This window comes from Staurois parvus, unplaced genomic scaffold (assembly GCF_062004578.1).
Source record: "Staurois parvus isolate SC_StPar_1 unplaced genomic scaffold, SC_StPar_1.0 ptg002347l, whole genome shotgun sequence".
NCBI lineage: Eukaryota > Metazoa > Chordata > Amphibia > Anura > Ranidae > Staurois > Staurois parvus.
The window spans coordinates 106,492-118,896 of NW_028320143.1; the positions used below are offsets into that span (position 1 = coordinate 106,492).

General features: G+C 46.7%; 1 protein-coding gene across 1 annotated transcript in view; it reads left to right on the top strand.

Annotated features, from left to right (window-relative positions):
* SOS2 (SOS Ras/Rho guanine nucleotide exchange factor 2) overlaps positions 1-7,129 on the top strand; it is a gene marked incomplete at its 5' end in the record, with an annotated part of 96,605 nt that extends 89,476 nt beyond the window's left edge. Inside the window, one exon of the mRNA XM_089665783.1 lies at positions 4,143-7,129. Coding sequence (XP_089521909.1) covers positions 4,143-4,652 — 510 coding nt within the window. The remainder of the gene's footprint in view (positions 1-4,142) is intronic.
* Positions 7,130-12,405: the final 5,276 nt, after the last annotated feature.

Genomic DNA, 12,405 nt, shown 5'->3' on the forward strand with positions numbered 1-12,405 from the left:
AAAAACATTAGGCGTGGCCAAAACAACTGTTTGGAACATTCTTAAAAAGAAGGAACGCACCAGTGAGCTCAGCAACACCAAAAGACCCGGAAGACCACGGAAAACAACTGTGGTGGATGACTGAAGAATTCTTTCCCTGGTGAAGAAAACACCCTTCACAACAGTTGGCCAGATCAAGAACACTCTCCAGGAGGTAGGTGTATGTGTGTCAAAGTCACCAATCAAGAGAAGACTTCACCAGAGTGAATACAGAGGGTTCACCACAAGATGGAAACCATTGGTGAGCCTCAAAAACAGGAAGGCCAGATTAGAGTTTGCCAAACGACATGTAAAAAAACCTTCACAGTTCTGGAACAACATCCTATGGACAGATGAGACCAACATCAACTTGTACCAGAGTGATGGGAAGAGAAGAGTATGGAGAAGGGAAGGAACTGCTCATGATCCTAAGCATACCACCTCATCAGTGAAGCATGGTGGTGGTAGTGTCATGGCGTGGGCATGTATGGCTGCCAATGGAACTGCTTCTCTTGTATTTATTGATGATGTGACTGCTGACAAAAGCAGCCGGATGAATTCTGAAGTGTTTCGGGCAATATTATCGGCTCATATTCAGCCAAATGCTTCACAACTCATTGGACGCTTCACAGTGCAGATGGACAATTATTATTATTATTATTATTATGACCCAAAGCATACTGCAAAAGCAACCAAAGAGTTTTTATAGGGAAAGAAGTGGAATGTTCTGCAATGGCCAAGTCAATCACCTGACCTGAATCCGATTGAGCATGCATTTCACTTGCTGAAGACAAAACTGAAGGGAAAATGCCCCAAGAACTGAAGGAACTGAAGGCAGTTGCAGTAGAGGCCTGGCAGAGCATCACCAGGGATGAAACCCAGCGTCTGGTGATGTCTATGCGTTCCAGACTTCAGGTTGTAATTGACTGCAAAGGATTTGCAACCAAGTATTAAAAAGTGAAAGTTTGATTTATGATTATGATTCTGTCCCATTACTTTTGGTCGCTTAACAAGTGGGAGGCACATATGCAAACTGTTGTAATTCCTACTCTGTTCACCTGATTTGGATGTAAATACCCTCAAATTAAAGCTGACAGTCTGCAGTTAAAGCACATCTTGTTCGTTTCATTGCAAATCCATTGTGGTGGTGTATAGAGCCAAAAATGTTAGAATTGTGTCGATGTCCAAATATTTATGGACCTGACTGTATATATATACAAATAATATATGTATTTAAGCTGTTTATGTAGCTGTTTACATAGGAAGTCCATGTACCTTGATCCATCAAAAGGTCACTAAATGTTAAGATCCAGTATGAGACTCGTATATCTCAGAAATGATTTGTATTGCATACTTACATTGGTCTAGCTTGGCACAAAGTATGCATAGCTCATACCCGATGGGCTGCTGGGGAAACTGAAAAACACTGTAGCAGTCAGAGCTACTAGAGTGATATCCACAATATTCTGGGTCATACTCCAGTTCTGTGCAAGCAACTTCCACACTGCACACTGACCACAGGGGGTTGCTCCCTCAACACTGCCAAGCATGACCAATGTACACTATATTGCCAAATGTATTGGGGCCCCCCCTCCAAATCATTGGATTCAGGTGTTCCAATCACCTCCATGGCCACAGGTGTATAAAATCATCACATAGGCATGCAGACTGCTTCTACAAACATTTGCGAAAAAATTGATAACTCTCAGGAGCTCAGTGAATCCGAGCGTGGTCCCGTGATAGGTGGCCACCTGTGCAATAAGTCCATCCGTGACATTTCCTTGCTATTAAATGTTCCACGCTCAACTGTTAGTGGGATTATAACAAAGTACCAAGCCACATAAAATGACAGAGCAGGGTCAACGGATGCTGAAGTGCGCAGAATTTGGCAACTGTCTGCAGAGTCAATAGCTAAAGATCTCCAAACTTCGAGTGGCCTTCAGATTAGCACAACAACAGTGCGTAGAGAGCTTCATGGAATGGGTTTCCATGGCCGAGCAGCTGCATCCAAGCCTTACATCACCAAGTGCAATGCAAAGTGTCGGATACAGTGCTGTAAAGCACGCCGCCACTGGACTCTAGAGCAGCGGAAACATATTCTCTGGAGTGACCAATAACGCTTCTCTGTCTGGCAATCTGATGGATGTGTCTGGGTTTGGCGATTGCCAGAAGAACGGTACTTGCCTGACTGCATTGTGCCAAGTGTAAAGTTTGGTGGAGGGGGGATTATGGTGTGGGGTCGTTTTTCAGAGGTTGGGCCTGGCCCCCTAGTTCCAGTGAAGGGAACTCTTAAGGCGTCAGCATACCAAGACATTTTGGACAATTTCATGCTCCCAACTTTGTGTGAAGAGTTTGGGGATGACCCCTTCCTGTTCCAACATGACTGCACACCAGTGCACAAAGCAAGGTCCATAAAGACATGGAGGAGCCAGTTTGGGGTGGAGGAACTTGACTGTCCTGCACAGAGTCCTGACCTCAACCCCATAGAACACCTTTGGGATGAATTAGAGCGGAGACTGCGAGCCAGGCCTCCTCCCCCGACATCAGTGCCTGACCTGACAAATGTGCTTCTGGAAGAATGGTCCAACCTTCTCATAGACACCCTCCTAAACCTTGTGGACGGCCTTCCCAGAAGAGTTGAAGCTGTTATAGCTGCAAAGGGCGGGGCCAAGTCAATATTGAATCCTACGGACTAAGACTGGGAGGCCATTAAAGTTCATGTGCGTGGAAAGGCCGGCCGACCGACCAATACTTTTGGCAATATAGTGTATGTATGCAATCCAAATAATCCCTGGAGATGAGTTAATTTTGCGGCACTATTTTGAACCCCAAAAACACCATTGAAGATTTTTTTTTTTTTTTGCTGTGTAGACTTTTCCTGGAGGTTAGTTTTACATCAGGGGTAGGCAACCTTAAAGAGGTGGAGATCTACCTGACAAACATGGGAGAAGTCAAAGATCACTGGGCAAAAAGTCACCCCCTCACTGCCTGATTTAAACCTATCATTGCTGTACTTTAAATCAGGCGGTGGGGAGACAACACTTTGTTTCCTCATCACCTGTCAAAAATACTTGGAACACTTTTTAGAGAAGCAGCCAAACACAACCCATTCTAGTAAGTGGGGGCCACTTGCAATCGAAGGGTTGCCGATCCTCGCTTCACATATTCTCTTGTTAGTTTACTGTTATCCTCCCTGGCGGTATTCCCGAGTGTAGCTCGGGGTAAAATGTCTGTACCAAAAGCGGTAACTCCGAGCTACACTCGGCTTACCATGCGGCGTTGCATAGGGAGTCCCTGCAGAGCTTACCTTGTCCTTCGCTCCCGCGATGTGTCCCCTGCAGCGTCCCCAGCCATCTCCTCCGGCCGATGCCGGCATCCGGCTTCTGTGTTCCGATCCCTGTGACGTCGGACATACGGGCGGCGGCGGGAAATTTGAAAAAATTTGATTTTTTTCCTAACAAATTTTACATAGCAAAACATTGCTGTTTAAACCCATTTCACATACATTTTGTCCCGAGTGCTTTGTCCGGCGCCCTGCATGCATTTTGTCTGTTTTTTCTGCCTGGAAACTGGGAAACGTCCATGGCGTCCAAAAAGCGTCCCTTTAGGTCAAAAGCGGGTTTGATCAGCTAGAGAACAGTGATAGTAAATCAGAACCACTTGCAGAATTGAGTGATAATGATTCGTGGGGGAAATTCGTCATCAGACACTGAAAACGATTTTGCGACTTTGCTCAGTGATGTGCGAACTTGGCGCTCTATTTCACATTTCAGTGTTTTTGGTTTGATTATATTATTGAATTAAATGTATTATTATTATATTATTATTTTTTATGATTATTTAGTAAATTATAATTTATAATTTCGTGTTTCAAGTTTTATCATCCCCGGGATGTTTACTAGACTCTTGTTCGGACAGATTTCAGTGAGTTATTCCTAAGAATTACAGGCCTACAATAAAAAAATACATATTTCCATGCAAAATAATGGTACCGCTTTCAGCACCAAAAATCTGAAATAATCATACCGCCAGGGAGGTTAAAAGAGCCACTTTGTCTACTTAGTTTGCATTGCTTATGTTATATGTACAAGAATTGAATATGCTGCATTTTCTGTTTACCTCAGGCAAGCTCCAGAGCAGATGAGGACCCACCTGCCATTCCACCGAGATTGCCTCCACCTCCAAAGATTCAGCCACGGGTCCCTGCTTATACGGGGCCCTTTGATGGACCTTTACACAGCCCACCTCCTCCTCCACCAAGAGATCCTCTTCCTGACACCCCGCCACCAGTCCCGCTTCGTCCTCCAGAACATTTTATAAACTGCCCCCTGAACCTTCAGCCTCCACCCCTTGGACGCCTCCACAGAGAGCAGGATTGGTTCCGAGAATCCAGCACTGTCCCAAACTCTCCCAACACCCCTCCCAGCACTCCATCTCCAAGAGCGCTACGTCGTTGCTGCGGGCTGAGCACCAGTCACAGCAACCTCTTACAGACAGTGGCACCCCCGGTCCCGCCTCGGCAGAACTCCAGTCCTCAGCTACCTAAACTGCCACCAAAGACTTACAAAAGGGAATTCTCCCACCCTCCTTTGCACAGACTAACCTTGTTGGAAAATACAGAAACCCCGCAATGACTACAGCCATAACAGTCCTCGACACTGGATAGGGATCAGAAATGGACTTTTGACAAGCTATTCTTTTTTTTTTTTTTTTTTTCGTTTTTATAATTTATTTTGATAAGGCACTGTATTTCCCCTTTTTTAACCAAGGCACAACTAAAAGTGCTGCCGGCGGTGTGACCAGGAAGGGGTTAACTCCATTGCTCTTCAACTAAAAGTGCTACTGATCAAAAACAGCATGCGCAGGAATGAACTCCTCGGGGGAGGGACTGTTCTAAACACACTACGGCCTTTAAACACTAATACAACGTGTAACTGCCTCAGGAGAAACCTGTCTCTGCTTTGTCTTGGACACACAGTGCTGTCCGTTTTTCATTTTTTTTTTTTTCTCTTTTTTTAATGCATACAAACTTTATTGTTCCGACTTGTTTTGCACTGTACCCTCCAACAGACCAATCCATTAAAACAGCAGTTCTATGTGCTAAGCCAAATAGTTGTATTTGGCAACATTAGTGCAGTTTTTGGAGGGAAGACTTGTTAACTTTATTTAAAGCACTAGTGGCCTTTTTTCTTTCTTTTTTTTTTTTTAATTACCAAACCGTAGACAAGGACATACAGTGTCATTGTAGCCTCTGCGGATCTTGACAGGTTACATCATTCCATTGGTCCACTCAGTAAACCATTCTCAGGAGTGGCATTATGACCTCTTACGCTGTAACAGGGGTTAAAGTGCGCCTGTTACCTACACATCAAGTGGAGGAAGCCATTTTGTTGCCTGAAGTATTAAATGGGAGTTTTTCGACAACTGGGTCAGCAACACCACAACGCTGGGAGAAGTGCTATGGCAACGTTGTTGGCCACATTTTCAGAACGGCTCCGTTCACCATGTGCTTGCTTTTAACCGGCAAGCGTTCGCTGCCTTCAAGTCTAACCTATGGAGGATGTCTATTGAAAGGAAAAAAAATTCTGATTCCCATTAAGTGCACTACGTGGTTAATTGTTCACAAACACTACCTAAGGAAACAAAAAAAAACAAACACTACTGTTTATCAAAAGACTAATATTAAGCATGCAGTGTGTTCAAATGTGCCTTTTATCCTTTATTTTAGCAGGTAAAAGCCAGATTGTGCTCATAAGTTGCCTTTTTCTGAGATCAAAGCTATCTGCCACGAATGTACAATTGAAGACCGCTGTCTTTCGGGTGTGTGTTGGGAATCGATAGCAGAGGATATAATCTGCATACATTTCTTCAGTCTGTCAGTCATGTTTTCTCTTCTGAAGACCACAAGCAGCCAAAAGCAACTTTTTTTTTTCCCAGGCTGTCTCCTTTGTAATATGTTACTGTACAGAACAAATAAAATTTGACAAAATTGTTTCTGATGTTAATCTGTAATCTTGCTAAAAGACATGACTGAAAAGCTCCAGAAAAAGCTCCATACACCAACGGGCTGTTTTGTTTTTAAACCCGGGTCTTTGGAAATCTTCATAACAAATGTTCTTTGTAAATGGCATGAAAGGGTTAGAAGTGGAAAAAAAAAAGGTATGCAAGTATTTATTTTTTAAAATATTCAGTCTTTGCACTTTGTATATAGCCGGTTGTTGATGTCAAGTTCCAGAACAGAACCGCTGAAGCCTGTAGCGGCGGCAGCCAATTTGCTAACTGAAGGCGTGTTCCTTTTCCATAACTAGTGTCTCCGTGGTCAGGATGCCAACGCTGTACATGCAGGTGACATGTTTCATTTGGGCAGTTGTGACAATAAAGTGTTCCCTTCTTTTTGGATGAGACTTCTGTACAAGATCCAACCTGTCAGCAGTCTTAAAACTGTGGGCACATTTCTGAGAAAGGAATAGTACTGAAAGCGGAGTTCCACTCACCCTGTCAAAAAATAAAGGTCAGAAAAAAGAAAAAGAGAAGGTGTTGCAAAAAAATTTTTTTTTTCTTTCTTGCGCATTGGTTTTCATAAATGTTGCTGAGAGATTAAAGGGAACCCAGATGGCAACATTTATATCGGGATCAATAAAATTGATAACACGATAAGGCAGAGCCGGAATCTAGTACTAGCGCTGTAACCGATTACTAGTGGATACCATTATTAATGAACAATAGGGCGGTGATTGCTGATTGGTTACTTTCCATATTGCTCTTCACCTTTGTTGGACAAGCCCATGTGTTTTGTCGCCAGAAACAAAGGGGGGCCATTAATCATTCTGTTTGAATCTGCTTGCTTTCGCATATTTCCACTGTTGCTTATGGTTACATTCCTCATTAATTCCACCAACTCACTATTAAGACATTCTTTTTTTTTAATTATTTTATAATATATATATATATATATATATCTCTGAGCCTCTAATGACAGATGGCATGGGATATCACATGACTTTTCAAATTTGTACAGATGTACGGGCCACGTCAATTACCTGTCCTGTGGCCTTTTACTGTGCTTTGTATCTGTGTTCTTAACAGATGTAATAAATGACAGTAGTCTTAATCTTATGGTAAAGTTCATTTGTGCTGTGTGAGTTAAAGTGTTAAATCAAGATGATGTGCGTTATCAAGACAGAACTGTGACAAAGTGAAGCACTGTTACAACATGTATATCCAAATAAAGTGGTGCAGCGCTAAATGATAATACACGATAAAAAAACACACAATATGCTAGTGCAAACTAATCACTCTAATGGTGATCAATAAATATTTAAAAAGTTCAATATAATAGTGCGGATCATGGAGAGATCCTAATTCCAGGTGAGTGGGTGTCCTGATCCAAGGTGTGATAATAGGTGCCAACCACACAAATAGGTGAAAACCGCACTCACCAGATGTGCGTTTAAAATACGCAATATATGATCCTGCGTCACCAGGCCATAGATCGGACATCAAATCTCGGATCGGGTTACCCACAGATCACCTTCCCGGTTCCACAGAGGCAAGGTCACCAGAAACTGCTACCAGGTATCACCACCAGGGCCATGGTTCCTCCAGATGGGCACTGCGAATGATAGCACTCACACAGAGTACCCAATAAGAGACCACATAGCGTGATACTGCTTAAGGTACCTTTATTCAGGGTTGGTGGGTGTGGGGTACATAAAAAGATTGTCAAAAAGAAGTTACTGACCATACATTCCAGGGTGTCCACCAGCGGTGGTTAATGTCCTGTTGCTGCTGCCCTGACGCGTTTCGTGCGATGCACGTATTCATAGGGATAAAGGGCTAGCAGCACTTTATTTGGATATACATGTATTATTGGAGGTTTTCTTTTGGTTACCTTTGCGGTGTATCAGCTGCTTGTTAACCTTGTTGTGTATACATATTTATACACATTTTCACCTTTTAAGGTAGCGCTCACTAAACATCTTTCTCTATATACTGTTACAACACCGGCCAAAACCTTTTTTCTTTGTGTGAAAGAGTTAGCGGTTGTAAACCTCAGACATGAAATATGAACAAAGCATATCCCTCTATAGTGTGTGCTTGTCTCATTCCAGAGCACTAGGAGTCATTTCTGTTCACTGCTCTATCAGCATGAGTCACTTGTGATGAAGAGAAAAATGGTGATGGGGAGGGATCTCTAGCACACAGTCTGTGATTGCAAGCCTCAGCTCTATTCCTGTGTGCTGTGTGAAGGTGGGTGTGCCTGTTCCCTCCAATCAGCTCTCTGCGCTCTCACTGATGTAACTTTAGCTCCGCGCCCCCTGCTTTTCATAGCTGACAGAACCTGTGTAAATTCTGCACTTTGGATGTAAGGGACAGATGGCTTTAGATAAACGGGTACAACTTATGTAGCGGGGCTGGTTTTATCGCTGTGTATCACCTGAGGCCAGTCACTTCACTGGGTATATGTGAGGGTTTACAACCACTTTAAGCTGGCGACGTGGTTCATTTTTTTACATTCAGCCAGCAAACTGAACAAAAAAACACGGAACCGATTCCCCCATCCTCATATTCGGGCAAACATCCCCGCTGTGTCATTGTATTCTGATGGCGGGTCTCCCCCACCATCGGAATACACTGATCAGCGCTGCAGCCGATAAAAAAGATAACGGGTTCTACAGCCTCAGTTCACATGGGGCGTATATAGGTGTACCCCCATGGAGGGATAACTACCCACACAGGGATGCACAGGTGGGTTTTTAAATTCAATCCCATCGCTGTCAATTGGAAGGCAGCGTCTGCACAGATACAGCTGCCGCTCCCAATCAGACATCCTTGCGGATACATGGGGGATGTGCGGCTGCATCCTCACGGATGTCTGATTGGGAGAAGCGGCTGTGTCCATGCAGCTGCTGCCTCCCAATTGACAACAGTGGGTGTGCCTGCAGAGGGACAGACGGAACGCCTGTGCAGATAAACAAAGCCTAGCCTGTGCAGATAAACAGAGCCTAGCATGGGGGGTACACTTATGTACGCTCCATGTGAACATGGCCTTAAAACTTTTTTTTTTTTTTTTATTAATGTGTGTGATTTTCCCTCCTATTCTGCCGATTTGACGTGTCAGAGCAGGAGGTGAGCGATTCAATGTGTCAATTTGATGGCTATCAAACAGAACAGGAAGTAAAAGGGGAATCCCCCTCCCAGTGGGGACACAGGCAGTAATAAAAAAATAAAAAAAAAAACTTACTAAAGCGCGGATGGGTTAGAGCACAGGTCCCCAACATGTGAACCGTCAGCACTCTGCTGGTGGCCTGCAGCATCGTGTAAACAGGCCCCCCCCCCCCCCCCCCTCCCAGCCGGCCACTAACATAACTAGCAGGAACCCCCCCCAGCCGCCCGCTAACATAACTAGCAAGGTGACGGCTGCTTGATAACTGACTTGTCTGGACTCCAAACCCTTGTATGAGACAAGTGTTGACAAGAGGAATGGTGGGGGGGGGGGGGGGGTTAGCCTACCACCTTTCTGCACTTCTCTTGTTGCTTGTTTCAGGCAACTGCTTGGTGCCTGGACCAGCTCTGGTTATCAGGCAGCCATCCCCTTGCTAGCTATAGGAAGTGGCAGTTCTTCTTTAACCACTTTCCCGCCGCCCTATAGCAGAAATACTGCTACAGGGAGGCAGGACTGCGCAAAATCACGTTTCGGGGGGGCGCAGGCGCCTGTCAGGGATCTCCTCGATCCCCGCCGCGATGGTCCTGGCACAGGCGCAGTATGCCGTCCTGTGCAGGGACACGAGCTCTAGGTCCGGCCGCGGCGCGCGAGTTTGCGCATGCGCAGTAGAAGCCGCGGCCGCCCGCTGGGCACCAATGGCAGCGCAGGGCGCGATATTTAAACGGCCCTGAGCTGTCATTCGGTGCCTTCTGGTCTTATCCTTGTCCTGTATCCTGTATCCTGAACCTGTTTCTAAGTAAGTTGCTGACCCGGATTGTACCTGACCACTGCTGTATTCTCCTGCCCAGATCCTTGCTTTGCCTGACCTCTCTCCTGAATGCCCCCTATTGGATCTGACCTGCTGTTGCTGACCTGGCATGTGACCCGACTATTCTCTGCCCGCTGCCTTGTGCCGTACCGTCCTCCCCGTTACCGACCCGGCTTGCCTGACTCTGCACTTGCTCAGCCATCCATCCATCCCTCTCAACGGGGTCTCCAGACCTCCTCATATCAGGCTCTCTCCTGTGGGAGCCCCTGGTGAACACCCCTACCACTGACGGGTATCCTCAGTAGGCACGACCTGGTCCCGAGGTACTCCAAGTCCATCCCCACCATCAGGGGACCTGGTGAACAAGTACTCTGGGACTTAGACTCCGTGCGCTGGGGACGCCTGATTAGTGGAGTGCTAGTGGTGTCGCCGGGCGGTCCCTTACAGTACCAGAAGGCCCTGACTGAGCCTAGAGGAGGGCCCTCCCCGCTGGAAGAAATTTGCAGGCATCTATCTAACCTGATGCAGGCCGTAGCAGCCTTGCAGGATAAATGTATGCAGCTGGAGAACCGCTTCCAGACCTGCTCCATATCTGACCCAGCCCCACAGGCCCCGGTTTCTGCACCCCCGGCTGCTCTTGAGCCAGCGTCAGGGGCCTCCGCCCCGCTACCTATGGCGGAACCCCGAGTACCCTTAGCAGAGCGTTTCCACGGGGACCGCACACGCTTCAGGTCATTCCGTGAATCCTGCCTCCTATTTTTTGAACTTCAACCCCGTACCTTTTTGACTGAATCAGTGAAGGTGGGATTTATAATCTCACTGTTGCAGGGCGAACCCCAAGATTGGGCCCATCAGCTAAGGGGAAACAATGACCCACACCTAGGAACAGTCAAGGATTTCTTTGAAGCGATGGCCATCATATATGATGACCCGCAGCGGGCAGCTTCTGCCGAAGCAATCTTGTACACACTCCGACAGGGCCGTCGGGCGGCAGAGGAATACGCCTCAGAATTTAGGCGTTGGATGGAGGACATTGTCTCTGATCGAGGGGTCCAATTCACATCTAGATTTTGGAGGGTCCTGTGCAAGGCCCTGGATATCAAGTTATCCCTCTCCTCTGCTTTCCACCCTCAGACCAACGGACAGACCGGGAGGACCAACCAGACCCTAGAACAATACTTGCGTTGCTACACGTCCTTCCTTCAGGATAATTGGTTACCACTTTTACCATTAGCGGAATTTGCATATAACAACGCAAGCCATTCAGCAACAGGGCAATCTCCGTTCTTCTCTAACTACGGATTTCACCCAGTCTTTCTCCCTGATTTGGTCTCTGAATGCCCAGTTCCGGCAACACAAGACGCATTAACCTTCTTCTCCTCGAACAACAAAGTACTACAGGAAGCCATCGCTCGGGCCCAGGAGGACAACAAGAATGCGTTTAACAAGAAACGAAGGGGGAATCTGGTGCTGAAGCCTGGGGATAAGGTATGGTTGGCAACAACCAACTTGAGAATGCTTTGTCCCTCGAAGAAATTGGGACCTAAATTCGTGGGGCCTTTTTGTGTGAAGTGAATGATCAACGAGGTAACATATGAACTTATCCTTCCTGAAACATTCAAAATTCATCCTGTTTTCCACGTGCCTTACTTAAACCTGTGATCCCGGATGCCTTCCCAGAACGAGAATCCAGACCTCCGGAGGCCATAACGGTGGAGGGACAAGAAGAATTTGAGGTGGAAACGATCCTGAAGTGCCGAAGAAGGGGGGGGCCAGACCCAATTTCTTATTAAATGGAAGGGCTATGGCCCCGAGGACAATTCTTGGGAACCAGCCCATAATATCCATGCACCCAGACTTGTCCGGAGGTTTCTTTGTGACCACCCGTGGTGGAGAGATCGGGTGGGCATCCGGAGGTTGCCCGTAGGGGGGGGCAATGTCAGGGATCTCCTCGATCCCCGCCGCGATGGTCCCGACACAGGCGCAGTATGCCGCCCTGTGCAGGGACGCGAGCTCTAGGTCCGGGCTGGCTGCGGCGCGCGAGTTTGCGCATGCGCAGTAGAAGCCGCGGCCGCCCGCTGGGCACCAATGGCAGCGCAGGGCGCGATATTTAAACGGCCCTGAGCTGTCATTCGGTGCCTTCTGGTCTTATCCTTGTCCTGTATCCTGAACCTGTTTCTAAGTAAGTTGCTGACCCGGATTGTACCTGACCACTGCTGTATTCTCCTGCCCAGATCCTTGCTTTGCCTGACCTCTCTCCTGAATGCCCCCTATTGGATCTGACCTGCTGTTGCTGACCTGGCATGTGACCCGACTATTCTCTGCCCGCTGCCTTGTACCGTACCGTCCTCCCCGTTACCGACCCGGCTTGCCTGACTCTGCACTTGCTCAGCCATCCATCCATCCCTCTCAA